The sequence below is a fragment of the Medicago truncatula genome, chromosome 4 (assembly GCF_003473485.1).
Source record: "Medicago truncatula cultivar Jemalong A17 chromosome 4, MtrunA17r5.0-ANR, whole genome shotgun sequence".
NCBI lineage: Eukaryota > Viridiplantae > Streptophyta > Magnoliopsida > Fabales > Fabaceae > Medicago > Medicago truncatula.
The window spans coordinates 9,485,622-9,499,148 of NC_053045.1; the positions used below are offsets into that span (position 1 = coordinate 9,485,622).

Genomic DNA, 13,527 nt, shown 5'->3' on the forward strand with positions numbered 1-13,527 from the left:
TGTATCTTATGCAGCGGCGAAGTGGGTGGTCGGAGTTATAATCGTTGGTGTGGAAAGGGAGAGAAGAGAGAGGGAAAATGGTTGGAAAAGAAACACGTGAGTGAGTTGAGAGATGGTGAACGAAGAGAGTAGGAAACCAAGAAGGAGGAGAGAGTGAGGACACAATTTTTTATTTTTATTTTATTTTGAGCTGAAACATTTATTATTTATTATTGTCACATAGGTGCCACATAAGGGGTGTAGATGATGGTTTGCCACATGGGGTGGTTCACCTATCACCACCCTAAAAAAAATACCCTAATTTTTCTTCATGAAAAAAGTCAAAACAAAGGATATATGATTGTAATTTTAATTTTTATTGTTACTCTCTTCACGTTCTCTCTCCTTTATTTTCTGTTTCTCAACAATATTATAGTTGTTTCATTTCATCTTCCTCCAACCATCCTTCTCCCTCACTTGCTTTATTGTCTTCGTCCAACTAGATTTCTACAATGCAATAGGGATCTGAACATTTATAATTGAGGTTAATGGTGCTTTATCCCCTGTAATATAGGTCATTTTTTGTTTTCCCTCCTGTAATTTTTTTTTTATTTACCCCTGTAAATTTTTTTTTTTTGAATACCTCCTACGGGAACGTGGAAAGAGACATTACAGTTCGTTTGAACTGGTCTCAGTTGCTCCGAGCCCATCCCCCGTGGAGAAGGGGTGTGTTGCGAGTAATATTGTCAAATTCATAATTTGGGCTGTATTTGTATTGGGTCTAAGTAATTGGGCCTAAGTGCTTTAGCCGGCCCATAACAAGTTGTGCTACTTTATCATAGGGACGCAGTAATTGATATTCCTTTTGTCCTATAATAAGTGAGTCATTTGTAAAAAATATTGTCCCAAAAAAATTGACTTATTTCAGTTTTCAATATAATATTAATTACTTTTTTTATAATTAAAAATAACGTGTTTTATATAAAAAAAAAATAGAAATGACCTATTAGAAGTTGTATCCATTTATTCTTAATAATACATTGTAGAATGTAACATTACTTTCAGGGCACGTATGTTAGCATGACACAAACTATACACGTGTCATAGAAATTCTCTATGAAAAATATATACAAGTGTCAAAGGCGGTGCCACCTCGTTCTTCACAAGTGGATCCACTATATATAGAAATACGGGTCTTGCTAACCAAAATTCTAAAAGCAATGTTTTAGAAATTTTATTTTGGTGGTGACTGGGTTTGAACCCTAAACCTTATATATATTATGCATTATCTATAATAATTAAGTTAAATTCATGAGGAAAAATGATTTAAAAATTTGTTAATAGAAATGTTTTCTTAGAAATGTAAATTTTTACTTTTATTTTAGAGAACAAATATTACACAACTTTTATTAAAAAGTAACTAATTTTAGTTTGTTAAAAAATGTTTTAAGGATACCGGTTAACATTCTCCCATATATAAATATAAATAGTTAAGGTGTTACAATTCTTCCTCGTAGAAAACATAGGTCACATTAATTTTGTAAGTGTAACAATGTTGCCACTGCTATTTCTATTTGTTCTATGCCTAATTATTCCATTGTTAATGTTCTTCCACAAACATAGAACCATTAAACACTACCCCCCAGGTCCTAAAGGCCTTCCAATAATAGGGAATCTTCATCAACTAGACATTTCTAATCTTTATCTTCAATTTTCTCAATTCTCAAAAATATATGGTCCTCTATTTTCACTTCAACTTGGTTTAAGACCAGCTATTGTTGTTTGTTCAGCTGAAATTGCCAAAGAAGTGTTGAAAAACAATGATCATGTGTTTTCTAATAGACCTAAATTATATGGTCAACAAAAATTATCTTATAATGGGTCAGAAATTGTATTTTCTCCATACAGTGATATTTGGAGAGAAATAAGAAAAATTTCTGTTGTGCATTTATTTAGTTCCAAACGTGTATCATATTATTCCTCTATAAGAAAGTTTGAGGTGAAGAAAATGATCAAAAGAATTTCAGGGCATGTTGATTCTTCAAGTGTTACAAATTTGAGTGAGTTATTGATTTCGCTATCAAGTACTATAATTTGTAGGATTGCTTTTGGGAGAAGCTATGAGGATGAAGGAACTGAAAGAAGTAGGTTTCATGGAATGTTGCATGAGTTTCAAGCTTTACTTGCAGAAATATTTGTTTCTGATTATATTCCATTCATGAGTTGGATTGATAAACTTAGGGGATTGCATGGTCGTCTTGATAGAAATTTCAAGGAGTTTGATGAATTTTATCAAGAGATTATTGATGAACATTTGGATCCAAATAGAGAACAAATTACAGATGAAGAAGTTATTGTTGATATCTTACTCCAATTGAAGAAAAAACGATCGTTTTCTTTTGATATCACTTTTGATCACATCAAAGGGGTCCTCATGGTATGATATTTTAACTCATTTTTTCATCTTTTTTTTTGGGTGAATTCCCTTATACACTCTCAATTATTATGTGATATATAGGACAAATGAATCCACTTCAATCAAACGTGTCAACTCTTGTACCAAACTAGAGTTGTAAAATACTAGAAATATAGCAATAACCCTTAAATATAATCTCAATAACTTTGGTACAAAAATATTATGGTTCATAAATCACTACCATATAAGTTCGGATAGATTTCCTAAAAAAAAGGTTCGGATAGATACTCTTCATTTTGACAGAAATGGAAAACCCTATTTGTAATTATGATTAGGAATGAAAATAGATTGCACTGAGTTAGATTTTACAAAGATTTGTTCAAAACATTAAGGTCTAAATACGACTTGTTATTTGTCATTGGCTTATTGAAAGGCCTAATTCTCACAATTTTTAAAGTTTGTTATCATTTGATTTGATATGATAACCTATTCAAAAATTTAACTTAATGATATTAATTCTTTTTTAAGATTTAATATAACATTTTATGGAATAAATTCATATATATATATATATATATATATCATATACATATCAACTATATTTTATAATAATGCATTTAAATATTCTAAATATTAACGTAGGATAATATATTTAAGTTATTAAAATGGGTAGAGAACCTATTATAACTTAACACAAAGTAAAAAATATAATATGATTATAATATAACAATAAGTCTTATCACACTAATAATAATGTTCTATTTATATTTCTTTCTTTATGATTTCATACGTTTTTCTAAATATTTTCTTGTGATTTTAAAATTAATTAAAATATTAATTATATTTCCTTATGAAGACTTTTTTTGTGGTCATAATATAATTTATAATTTTCTTTACTAAAACAGACTTCTGAAAAAATCATATCCTTGTGTATTTTAAGATACTGTCTGAATAATCTATGCAGATGCGGGTTAGATTATACTTCTTTGTCGATCAATTTGAACTATTTTTAACTTTAATTATTTTTAAGAAGTTAAATTAACGTATGTAAATTAACACTAGAGAGAATTGAACATAACATCCTAAAGGAGAAAATTGTGAGAGATGTTAACAAATTAAACATCTATATTTTTAAACTTCTTTAAAAAATAGTTTTCATTGTATTTTATTTGTATTCTATCTTTCACATAAAAAAACACTTTATTTTTTTTCGAAAATTAGAGTTTTCTTGATATAAGAGAAGAACACCCTAGATTATTGAAGAAGTACACGTGCCCAAAGGCAAGCTAAGTGTGACTAGCTTGATGTAAAAATCACCACAAAATATTAAGCAAATTTACGTGTGGGATATGTACATGTTTGTGTCAGGCTAAAGAAGTTTCCAAGAAACAAATTGAAAGAGAAAGAGAAACATAAAGATAAAGATAAAGTGAAAGAGAAAGTGATGGGGTAAATTGTGGTAGAGAAATGATATTTGTAGTTTAAATATCATTTGTCTTTTAAGTTTGACAAGAATATTTGATTAATCTTTAAGTATTTTAAGTTTTAAATAGATTATTTTTGTTAATTTGATGCATCGATTTGAAGCTTTTTTAATTTTTAATTTTTAAATAGGTTCTTAAACGAGTAATTGTGTAATAAATTATCAACTTAAAGGATCTATGTGAAACTTAAAGACTAATTAAGTACTTTTATCAAACTTAAAGGATTAAAAGAGGTATTTGATCAGTCGCCAAATTTATATCACTATTTTGAGACAAATTGTGGAAAACTCTCTCATATATCGATCATTCTCTTTCATTTTCTTTCTTTCTCTACCGTTTTTATCGATAAGAATAGAGAAAAATAAAGTAGTTTCAAAAGTTGTTGTAAATGGATATGGTTTAACTTTACATGTCATTATTGAACATATGTGTTGCTCATGTGATAGAAAGAAAGAAATATATACAAAATTAAGTGTCAAATATAATTTGTTCTTCTCGTGCTTTCGATCTAAATTTAGAACTTGTCTTTTACACCATAATACACTCAATAACTTTTTTTATCACATTAAAAGTAACTTATTTTCATACAACAATAGTTAGAAAATACAACTTCAAATTAAATTTTGAAAACGATGAATAAAAAAACAAAACATTTCAAAGAAAACCAAACTTAAAAAGAAACATGGATAATATATACCTATAATAATGCATTTTTTGTTGAGATTGCATTTAACCGGGTAGAGTGAAGAATGAGGAATACATCGAAAGCAGAAGTGAAAACTAATACTTATGTGTAGAAGTGTGTGTGAGTGTTTTTTTTTTTATAAGCAAAGAAGTAGGGAGGGCATCAAGAGGCTACAAAAACATCCTAACTAGGTTGACACCTAGCTGTAACCTCTGTCCGTTACCATCTACTCTATATATATTATTAAAAAAGGAGAAAATAATATGTATAAGAGGGGGGCTAGGCCAAAATCCTCAGAGAAAATAAACGGATAACTAAATACTAAGAAAATCTTAGTTTGCAAGGGCTAGAAGGTGGACCCATATAGAACGGGTTTGATATCCGTCCGCCTTAGAAGGTGTGAAAGGAGCATATGCATCTTTACCCGCAACCACTAAATGCTCAAGAAGTGTGTGCGAGTGGTGAAAGCCTTTTAAGAAAAAATAAAGTATTTGAATATGAATAGGTTTAATGGAAAACAGTAAAGTGTATGCGAGCAAGAAGATTGAAAGAATATCGTAATATTATTTGTCAGAATATTCTTTTTCTAGGAGTTTGTCATTTTTTTCTCTCAATATATGAGGAGTTTTCGCGTTAAATATCAGAGTTCATTTTCATAAAAACTTCGTGATTCTTTACATTTCAAAAATAGATTTGTTACAATAAAACTTGTTTTACAAAATATAGTGTATATATATTTAACTGCAAAGTTTCTTTGTAGAATATGCTTGTAGCTGCAACAGATACTACATCAGCCACATCAGTTTGGGCTATGACTGCCCTAATAAAAAACCCAAGAGTAATGAGAAAAGTGCAAGAGGAAATTAGGAACTTGGGAGGTAAAAAAGATTTTTTAGATGAAGATGATATTCAAAATTCTCTATATTTGAAGGCAGTGATAAAAGAGACATTAAGATTGTACCTACCAGCTCCACTGCTTGTACCAAGAGAATCAAGGGAAACATGCATTATCAATGGCTACAATATTCCAGCCCAAACAATATTGTATGTAAACGTCTGGGCTATTCAAAGAGATCCTAATACTTGGAAAAATCCAGAAGAATTTTATCCCGAGAGATTCATAGAAAGTTCTATAAATTTTATTGGACATGATTTCGAACTAATACCCTTTGGAGCTGGTCGTAGAATTTGTCCTGGCATGTCTATGGCAGTTGCATCATTGGAACTTATCCTTGCTAATCTTCTCTATTCTTTTGATTGGAAATTGCCACAAGGTTTAGAAAAGGAAGATATTGATACCGAAATGTTGCCAGGGATCACTCAACACAAGAAGAATCCTCTTTACCTTGTTCCCAATATCCCTATTTAGATGTATCCCTTTATGTTAACTTTGTTAGTTTCATGTTTAATATACTGTTTATTAAGCTTTTTATGTTGCTCTACTATTTGAATTTGAAAAAAGAGAAAATCAGTTACTTTGAATTTGTAATACAAGAAGAATCATCTTTGAATTTGTAAAGTGGTCGAATGTAAATGATTTGAATAAAAAATTGTTGGAACACTAGTGTATAATGAAAAAAACTTGGAGTATACTAGTGAGTTTGTGGAGCCTTTGGAATGTAAACACAAGGATGGAGAAACTAGTGTAAAGTGTGAATTGAAAATTTTATGTCCCATATCGGGTAGATCACACACTCTAGTAGAAATCCTCCTTATAAATTGAGAGCTCGAGAATAGTATTCTTCACTCCAAAACTGAGAATCGAATACTCTTCTCTGGTTTTCTCTCCTCTCTTCTCCCTCCCGCGGTTTGTGTTGACGAACCGTTCTTTCTTTCCTCCTTATTTAGTTTATCGAGTGGTCTACGTACCATATTAGAGTGGTTTTTCGAAACTTTTCGAAAACCATATTGAGGTGTTATTCTCGAGCGATTTCTGGCAGTGCAGCCTTTAATCGTACAGTTAGAATCTGGGCTGTTTTATCCTGGAGACGGCGCGGTTGCTAGTCTACCTTGCACAACTTAGGTACTGGGGCGGATGGTAGTACAAGGGAGGGATAGCCCTTACTACCCCAAAAAAAAATATTTTTCTTAGCGAGTAGGTATATTTTTATATTTAGCTACCCCTAATAATATATATTTAGCTACCCTAAGTTTAATTTTAGATGAAATAATTTTTTCTATCTTTATTTAACTTCCGGTCGAACTTCAAATTATTTGATAATGTTGTATAAGAATCGAAAGATTAACACCCAAAAGAGATAAATAATAAATAATAACAATATTTCGTTTATTTAACAAATAAAGTAATACAATTGTAGGCCCACACGCTCTCAGCCCACCAGCACCACACACTTTATAGCCATGTTTGTATTGGTTTGATACTTCCCGTCTCAATAACAACAATAAAGAAACCTTTTTCGACAATAAAAATGATCAAGACAATAGTCATAGACAAATTCAATGTACAATGAGTTTCTTGCAAATAACCTATTTATTTACATTTGAAAAGACTAAGATTTGTTAATTTTAGTCCTTAATTTTTTGTTAGAGATTAAATTCAAGACTAAAAACACTTTTTTTTTAAAAAAAAAAATTTCAAAACAAAGACAAAAATTGAATAATTTTTTTAACCCTAAATTATAATTTATAGGACTAAAAATATATTTTATTCTTAAATTTAATGTGTTTGTTTTTTAAAAAAATCTTCTTTATAGTTGGCCCCTGCATAAATTTTTTGCGAGCTTCGCCGCTGCTTAGGTAGTGCCGCGAAACGTCTTAGAGAAAGCGACCTGGTCGTGACTCACCCCGGTAATAATTTCAAAGCTCTGTCGTAATTTTCAAATTACAAAAACAACATTTTTAAGACGTTTCGAATACGATACGATGAGTTCTGAAAAATTACCGCGGTTTCAGCTGATGACTTTAACAAACCGTTTCTGTTTACGGGTAGCCACTTCAAACGTTGGCAGCAAAAGATGTTGTTCTTCTTGATCACTAAAAAGGTTGCCTACGTTTTGAAGGAAGCTATGCCTGTAGCACCTACGAGTTCGACTCCTGCTGGAGCGAATAATAACGGTAAGGCAGCAGACCCTACTGCTGCTGAGAAAGCTGACCCAGATAAACAGCTAGCCATATATATTGCTCTATGGAAGGAAAATGACTACCTCTGTAAGAATTATATTCTTAATGGACTCACAGACTCTCTGTATGATTATTATAGACTCTGTGATACTGCTAAACAATTATGGGAAGCACTTCAGAAGAAGTATGATACTGAAGAGGCTGGTGTTAAGAAATACGCCGTAAGCCGCTATCTGAATTTCAAAATGAGTGATGATAAGTCCGTTGAGGCACAATCACATGAGCTGCAACAAATTGCTCACGAGATCATAGCTGAAGGGATGGCACTTCCCGAACAGTTCCAAATAGCTGTGATTATTGATAAGCTGCCTCCTGCCTGGAAGGACTTCAAGAGTCTTCTTAGACACAAAACTAAGGAGTTCTCTCTTGAAAGTCTGATCACTCGCCTTCATATTGAAGAAGAAGCGAGAAAGCAGGACCAGAATGAAGAGGTGTTTGCTGTTTCTAACAACAACACTAAAAAGAAATTTGTAGGTGCTGTTCTGAAGCCTGCTGGTAAACCATTTAAGAATCAGAACCGCCCTATGAATAAGAATTCCAACAGGAATAAGACTGGGAACAATCCAAGACCCCAGATTCAACAGCCACCAAAGAATGATGCTGCTCCACTTTTCATCTGTTACAATTGTGGGCAAGCAGGTCATATGGCACGCAAGTGCAGAAACAGAACCAACCGACCAGCACAGGCTCACATGGCTACTGCTACTGCACCTGATGAGCCCTACGTGGCTATGATTACTGAGATTAATATGATTGCAGGTTCTGATGGCTGGTGGGTAGACACTGGTGCTTCTCGCCATGTCTGCTATGATAGAGATATGTTCAAAACATATACTGCTTGTGATGATCAGAAGGTGTTGTTGGGAGACTCCCACTCCACTAATGTTGCTGGAATCGGAGATATAGAGCTGAAGTTCACCTCTGGAAAGACTCTGATACTGAAGGATGTGCTGCACACTCCTAAGATTAGGAAGAATTTAGTTTCAGGTTTTCTTTTGAATAAGGCTGGGTTTACTCAAAGCATAGGGGCTGATTTGTACACCATCACTAAGAATGGTATTTTTGTTGGGAAAGGGTACGCCACTGATGGCATGTTTAAGTTGAACATTGATATGAATAAAATTTCTTCTTCTGCTTATAAGTTGTGTGATTTTAATATTTGGCATTCTAGACTTAGTCACGTTAACAAAAGAATTATTTCAAATATGAGCGGTTTAGGATTAATTCCTAAAATATCTTTAAACGATTTTGAAAAATGTCAATTTTGTAGTCAAGCAAAAATAAATAAAGAATCACATAAATCAGTAACCAGAATAACTTAACCTTTTGAATTAATTCATTCTGATTTATGCGAATTAGATGGAAACTTGACTAGAAATGGAAAAAGATATTTCATCACTTTTATAGATGACTGCTCAGATTACACACATGTGTATTTAATGAAAAATAAAAATGAAGCGCTTGAAATGTTTAAACAGTATGTAAAAGAAATTGAAAATTAATTCAATATTAGAATCAAGCGTTTTAGAAGTGACAGAGGTACTGAATATGGATCACATACATTCAATGAGTATTATAAAGAACTCGGAATTATTCATGAAACAACTGCTCCTTATTCTCCTGAAATGAACGGTAAAGCGGAAAGAAAAAATAGAACGTTTACCGAATTAGTAGTTGCAACAATGCTTAATTCCGAAGCAGCGCCTCATTGGTGGGGAGAAATTTTATTGACTGTTTGCTATGTTCTAAACAGAGTACCCAAAACAAAGAACAAAATTTCTCCATATGAAATTTTGAAGAAAAGACAACCAAACTTGTCTTCTTTTAGAACATGGGGCTGCCTAGCCTATGTAAGAAAACCAGACCCCAAAAGAGTCAAACTAGCAAGTAGAGCCTATGAATGTGTATTCATTGGGTATGCCTTAAATAGTAAAGCCTATAGGTTTTACGACCTGAAATCTAAAACGATCATAGAATCAAATGATGTTGACTTCTATGAAAATAAATTTCCCTTTAAGTCAGGAGACAGTGGGGGTAATAGTGGGGGCACCGATAACTCAGCTCTTGATCAACCTTCTGAAATCATAACAAGCAATGAAAACATCGAAAGAGATGTTATAGAACCTCGTAGAGGTAAGAGAGCAAGAATTGCTAAAGAATATGGCCCCGAATATGTGGCATATACAATAGAGGAAGATCCATGAAGCATCAAGGAAGCTCTATCTTCAATTGACGCTGATTTATGGCAAGAAGCTATAAATGATGAAATGGATTCTCTAATGTCCAACGAAACCTGGCACCTAATTGACTTGCCTCCTGGATGCAAGACTATAGGTTGTAAATGGATCTTGAAAAAGAAACTAAAACCTGATGGGTCAATCGACAAATACAAGGCACGCCTTGTAGCCAAAGGTTTTAGACAAAGAGAAAATGTAGATTTCTTTGACACATATTCGCCTGTAACTAGAATCACGTCCATTAGGGTACTAATCTCTTTGGTGGCCATCCACAATTTGATAGTACACAAAATGGATGTAAAAACTGCTTTTTTAAACGGTGAATTAGAAGAAGAAATCTACATGGACCAACCTGAAGGTTTCGTAATCCATGGACAAGAGAACAAAGTTTGTAAGTTAGACAAATCTTTGTATGGTCTAAAACAAGCACCGAAACAATGGCATGAGAAATTCGACAATCTTATGATTGAGAATGAGTTTAAGGTGAATGAAAGCGACAAGTGTATTTATTCCAAGTACGAAAATAACACTTGCACGATCATATGTCTATACGTAGACGACTTACTCATATTTGGTTCAAACCTTAATGCCATTAAAGATGTGAAATCATTGTTGTGCCACAACTTTGATATGAAAGACCTAGGAGAAGCAGATGTAATTCTTGGAATCAAGATTACTAGAACTGATAATGGAATTTCCTTGAATCAATCTCACTACGTTGAGAAGATCTTAAGGAAATATAATTACTTCGATTGTAAACCTGCGAGCACACCTTGTGACCCAAGTGTGAAGCTATTTAAGAACACTGGAGATAGTGTTAGACAAACTGAATATGCGAGCATCATTGGCAGTCTCAGATATGCCACTGATTGTACTAGACCCGACATCGGCTACGTCGTGGGACTATTATGCAAGTTTACGAGCAGGCCAAGCATGGAGCATTGGCAAGCTATCGAAAGAGTCATGAGATACTTGAAGAAGACCATGACTCTAGGACTGCATTATCAGAGATATCCTACAGTGGTTGAAGAATACAGTGACACAGATTGGAACACCTTATCAGATGATTCCAAAGCGACCAATGGCTATATATTTAGCATTGTTGGAGGAGTTGTTTCTTGGAAATCCAAGAAACAGACCATTCTGGCTCAGTCCACAATGGAATCTGAGATGATAGCACTAGTTGCTGCTAGTGAAGAAGCAAGTTGGCTAAGATGCTTGCTATCTGAAATCCCTTTATGGGAGAGACCGTTACCAGCTGTGTTAATTCATTGTGATAGTACCGCGGCTATCGCAAAGATTGAGAATCGTTATTACAATGGTAAGAGACGACAGATAAGACGAAAACATAGCACGATAAGAGAATATCTTTCGAACGGAACGGTAAGAGTAGATTTCGTACGAACAAATGAAAACTTAGCTGATCCTTTGACGAAAGGACTAAACAGAGAGAAAGTCGCAAATACATCCAGTAGGATGGGACTAATGCCTATTGATCATAAGTGATGGAAACCCGACCTAAATGAATGGAGATCCCAAGAACTAGGTTCAATGGATAATAACAAATCACAAGTGATAGAACATGCTATGAGAACGCATGATCCTGCAGTGACCGAAGGTTGAGATAATAGAAACTCTTAATGAGATCTATACTTCTTATGGAGTGAAGTACATAGCTACAGGAGTACTTCTGATAGACTCACCTATACGTATGTAGAACTGAGGCCAGTTCTTATGGAATTTCGAGGCAAAATTCCTAGAGCATTCGTTAAAACTGGGATAGATGTGCAAGGCCATTAACGCACGGGCTTTTTACAAAACACCTAAGAAAAGGTTGTGTGTGGGTCCTATGTCTGAGATAGAGTTCAATGCTGTAAGCAACTCTTGTTAATCGGAATATTACTCACTATGCAAAGGTTCGAGTTGTTGGCGACACCTTTGTTTACTAGCAATCTTTAAGAAACGTTTAAAACGTAACTTACGAAACCAATTTTGAATTCAAGTGGGGGATTGTTGGAACACTAGTGTATAATGAAAAAAACTTGGAGTATACTAGTGAGTTTGTGGAGCCTTTGGAATGTAAACACAAGGATGGAGAAACTAGTGTAAAGTGTGAATTGAAAATTTTATGTCCCACATCGGGTAGATCACACACTCTAGTAGAAATCCTCCTTATAAATTGAGAGCTCGAGAATAGTATTCTTCACTCCAAAACTGAGAATCGAATACTCTTCTCTGGTTTTCTCTCCTCTCTTCTCCCTCCCGCGGTTTGTGTTGACGAACCGTTCTTTCTTTCCTCCTTCTTTGGTTTATCGAGTGGTCTACGTACCATATTAGAGTGGTTTTTCGAAACTTTTTGAAAACCATATTGAGGTGTTATTCTCGAGCGATTTCTGGCAGTGCAGCCTTTAATCGTACAGTTAGAATCTGGGCTGTTTTATCCTGGAGACGGCGCGGTTGCTAGTCTACCTTGCACAACTTAGGTAGTGCCGCGAAACGTCTTAAAGAAAGCGACCTGGTCGTGACTCACCCCGGTAATAGTTTCAAAGCTCTGTCGTAATTTTCAAATTACAAACACAACAAAAATCACGTTTGATTTTAAAAATGTCTTGAAATTAAACTTGTTTCATAAATTAAAATACTTAGAATGTAAATAATCTGCTTCTTGAGTTGGAACAAGGGGAAATAGCGATATAGCAGCGTGTGAAGCCTTTTACGTAATTTAGATGGGCGATGGATCAAAGGTTACATAAAAAAGATTGGCTTGTTTGATGCCCTTTTTTTCTGTATCCTTTAGAGTATATGGAAGCAAAGAAATAATATGATTTGGAAAGTGATAAAGTTAATGAAGCCAATGTGGTGGACAGAGCAAAACATATGCTTGACCAGTGGTTGGCAACTCAAATGGTACACAATTCAGTGAATGCACCTATAATACATGTTGGAAGGGCAAAACGGTTGAAGCCACAACAAATGATATTTAAATGTAATGTAGATGCATCCTTTTTCAAAGAGGATAACAAAGTTGGGATCGGTATGTGCATTCCAAGATTATACATAAACTTTTGCTTTGGCTAGAACATAATGGTTTAGTTCAATTTGTGATGTTCATATATAGATGAAGCTCTTGGTCTCTCTCAGCATTAGAATGGCTCCATGAGTTACATTTGGGACCCATAGATTTTAGGACGGATGCAAAGAGAGTGGTCGATAATTTTTTCTCAATAAAGATTAACATTACTGAACTTGGATGTATAATGCAAAAACGTAGAACTCTCTTTAGCCAGTATTATGTAAACTCCAGTGTCGAGTTTGTTGGGAGACAAACAAAATATTTTGCAGAATCTTTTTCTACAATTTTTTTTACAGGAACTAAAATTAAAATAAGGCATATTTGTAGGATTTCAACCATATTTTAACCTATAAATCAATTAATTCTTTTAAACAATATCATTTGTACTGTCTGGGTTATGGATTACTACAAAATATTCTCCACCAACTCCCTTCTACCAATACTGTATATAATTTGCAGTGGTGCTCTCCTGCAACAATAAAAACTAGGAGTGGTATCAAACTAGGTTGGTT

The 13,527-nt window shown here is 33.7% G+C and overlaps 1 protein-coding gene across 1 annotated transcript; it reads left to right on the forward strand.

The window, feature by feature from the left end:
• Positions 1-1,468: 1,468 nt before the first annotated feature.
• LOC25491654 (cytochrome P450 83B1) lies at positions 1,469-6,046 on the forward strand. The gene is made up of 2 exons (XM_013599641.3): positions 1,469-2,416; positions 5,325-6,046. The coding sequence occupies exons 1-2, from the start codon at positions 1,532-1,534 to the stop codon at positions 5,931-5,933; spliced, it is 1,494 nt and encodes a 497-aa protein (XP_013455095.2). The 5' UTR covers positions 1,469-1,531; the 3' UTR covers positions 5,934-6,046.
• Positions 6,047-13,527: the final 7,481 nt, after the last annotated feature.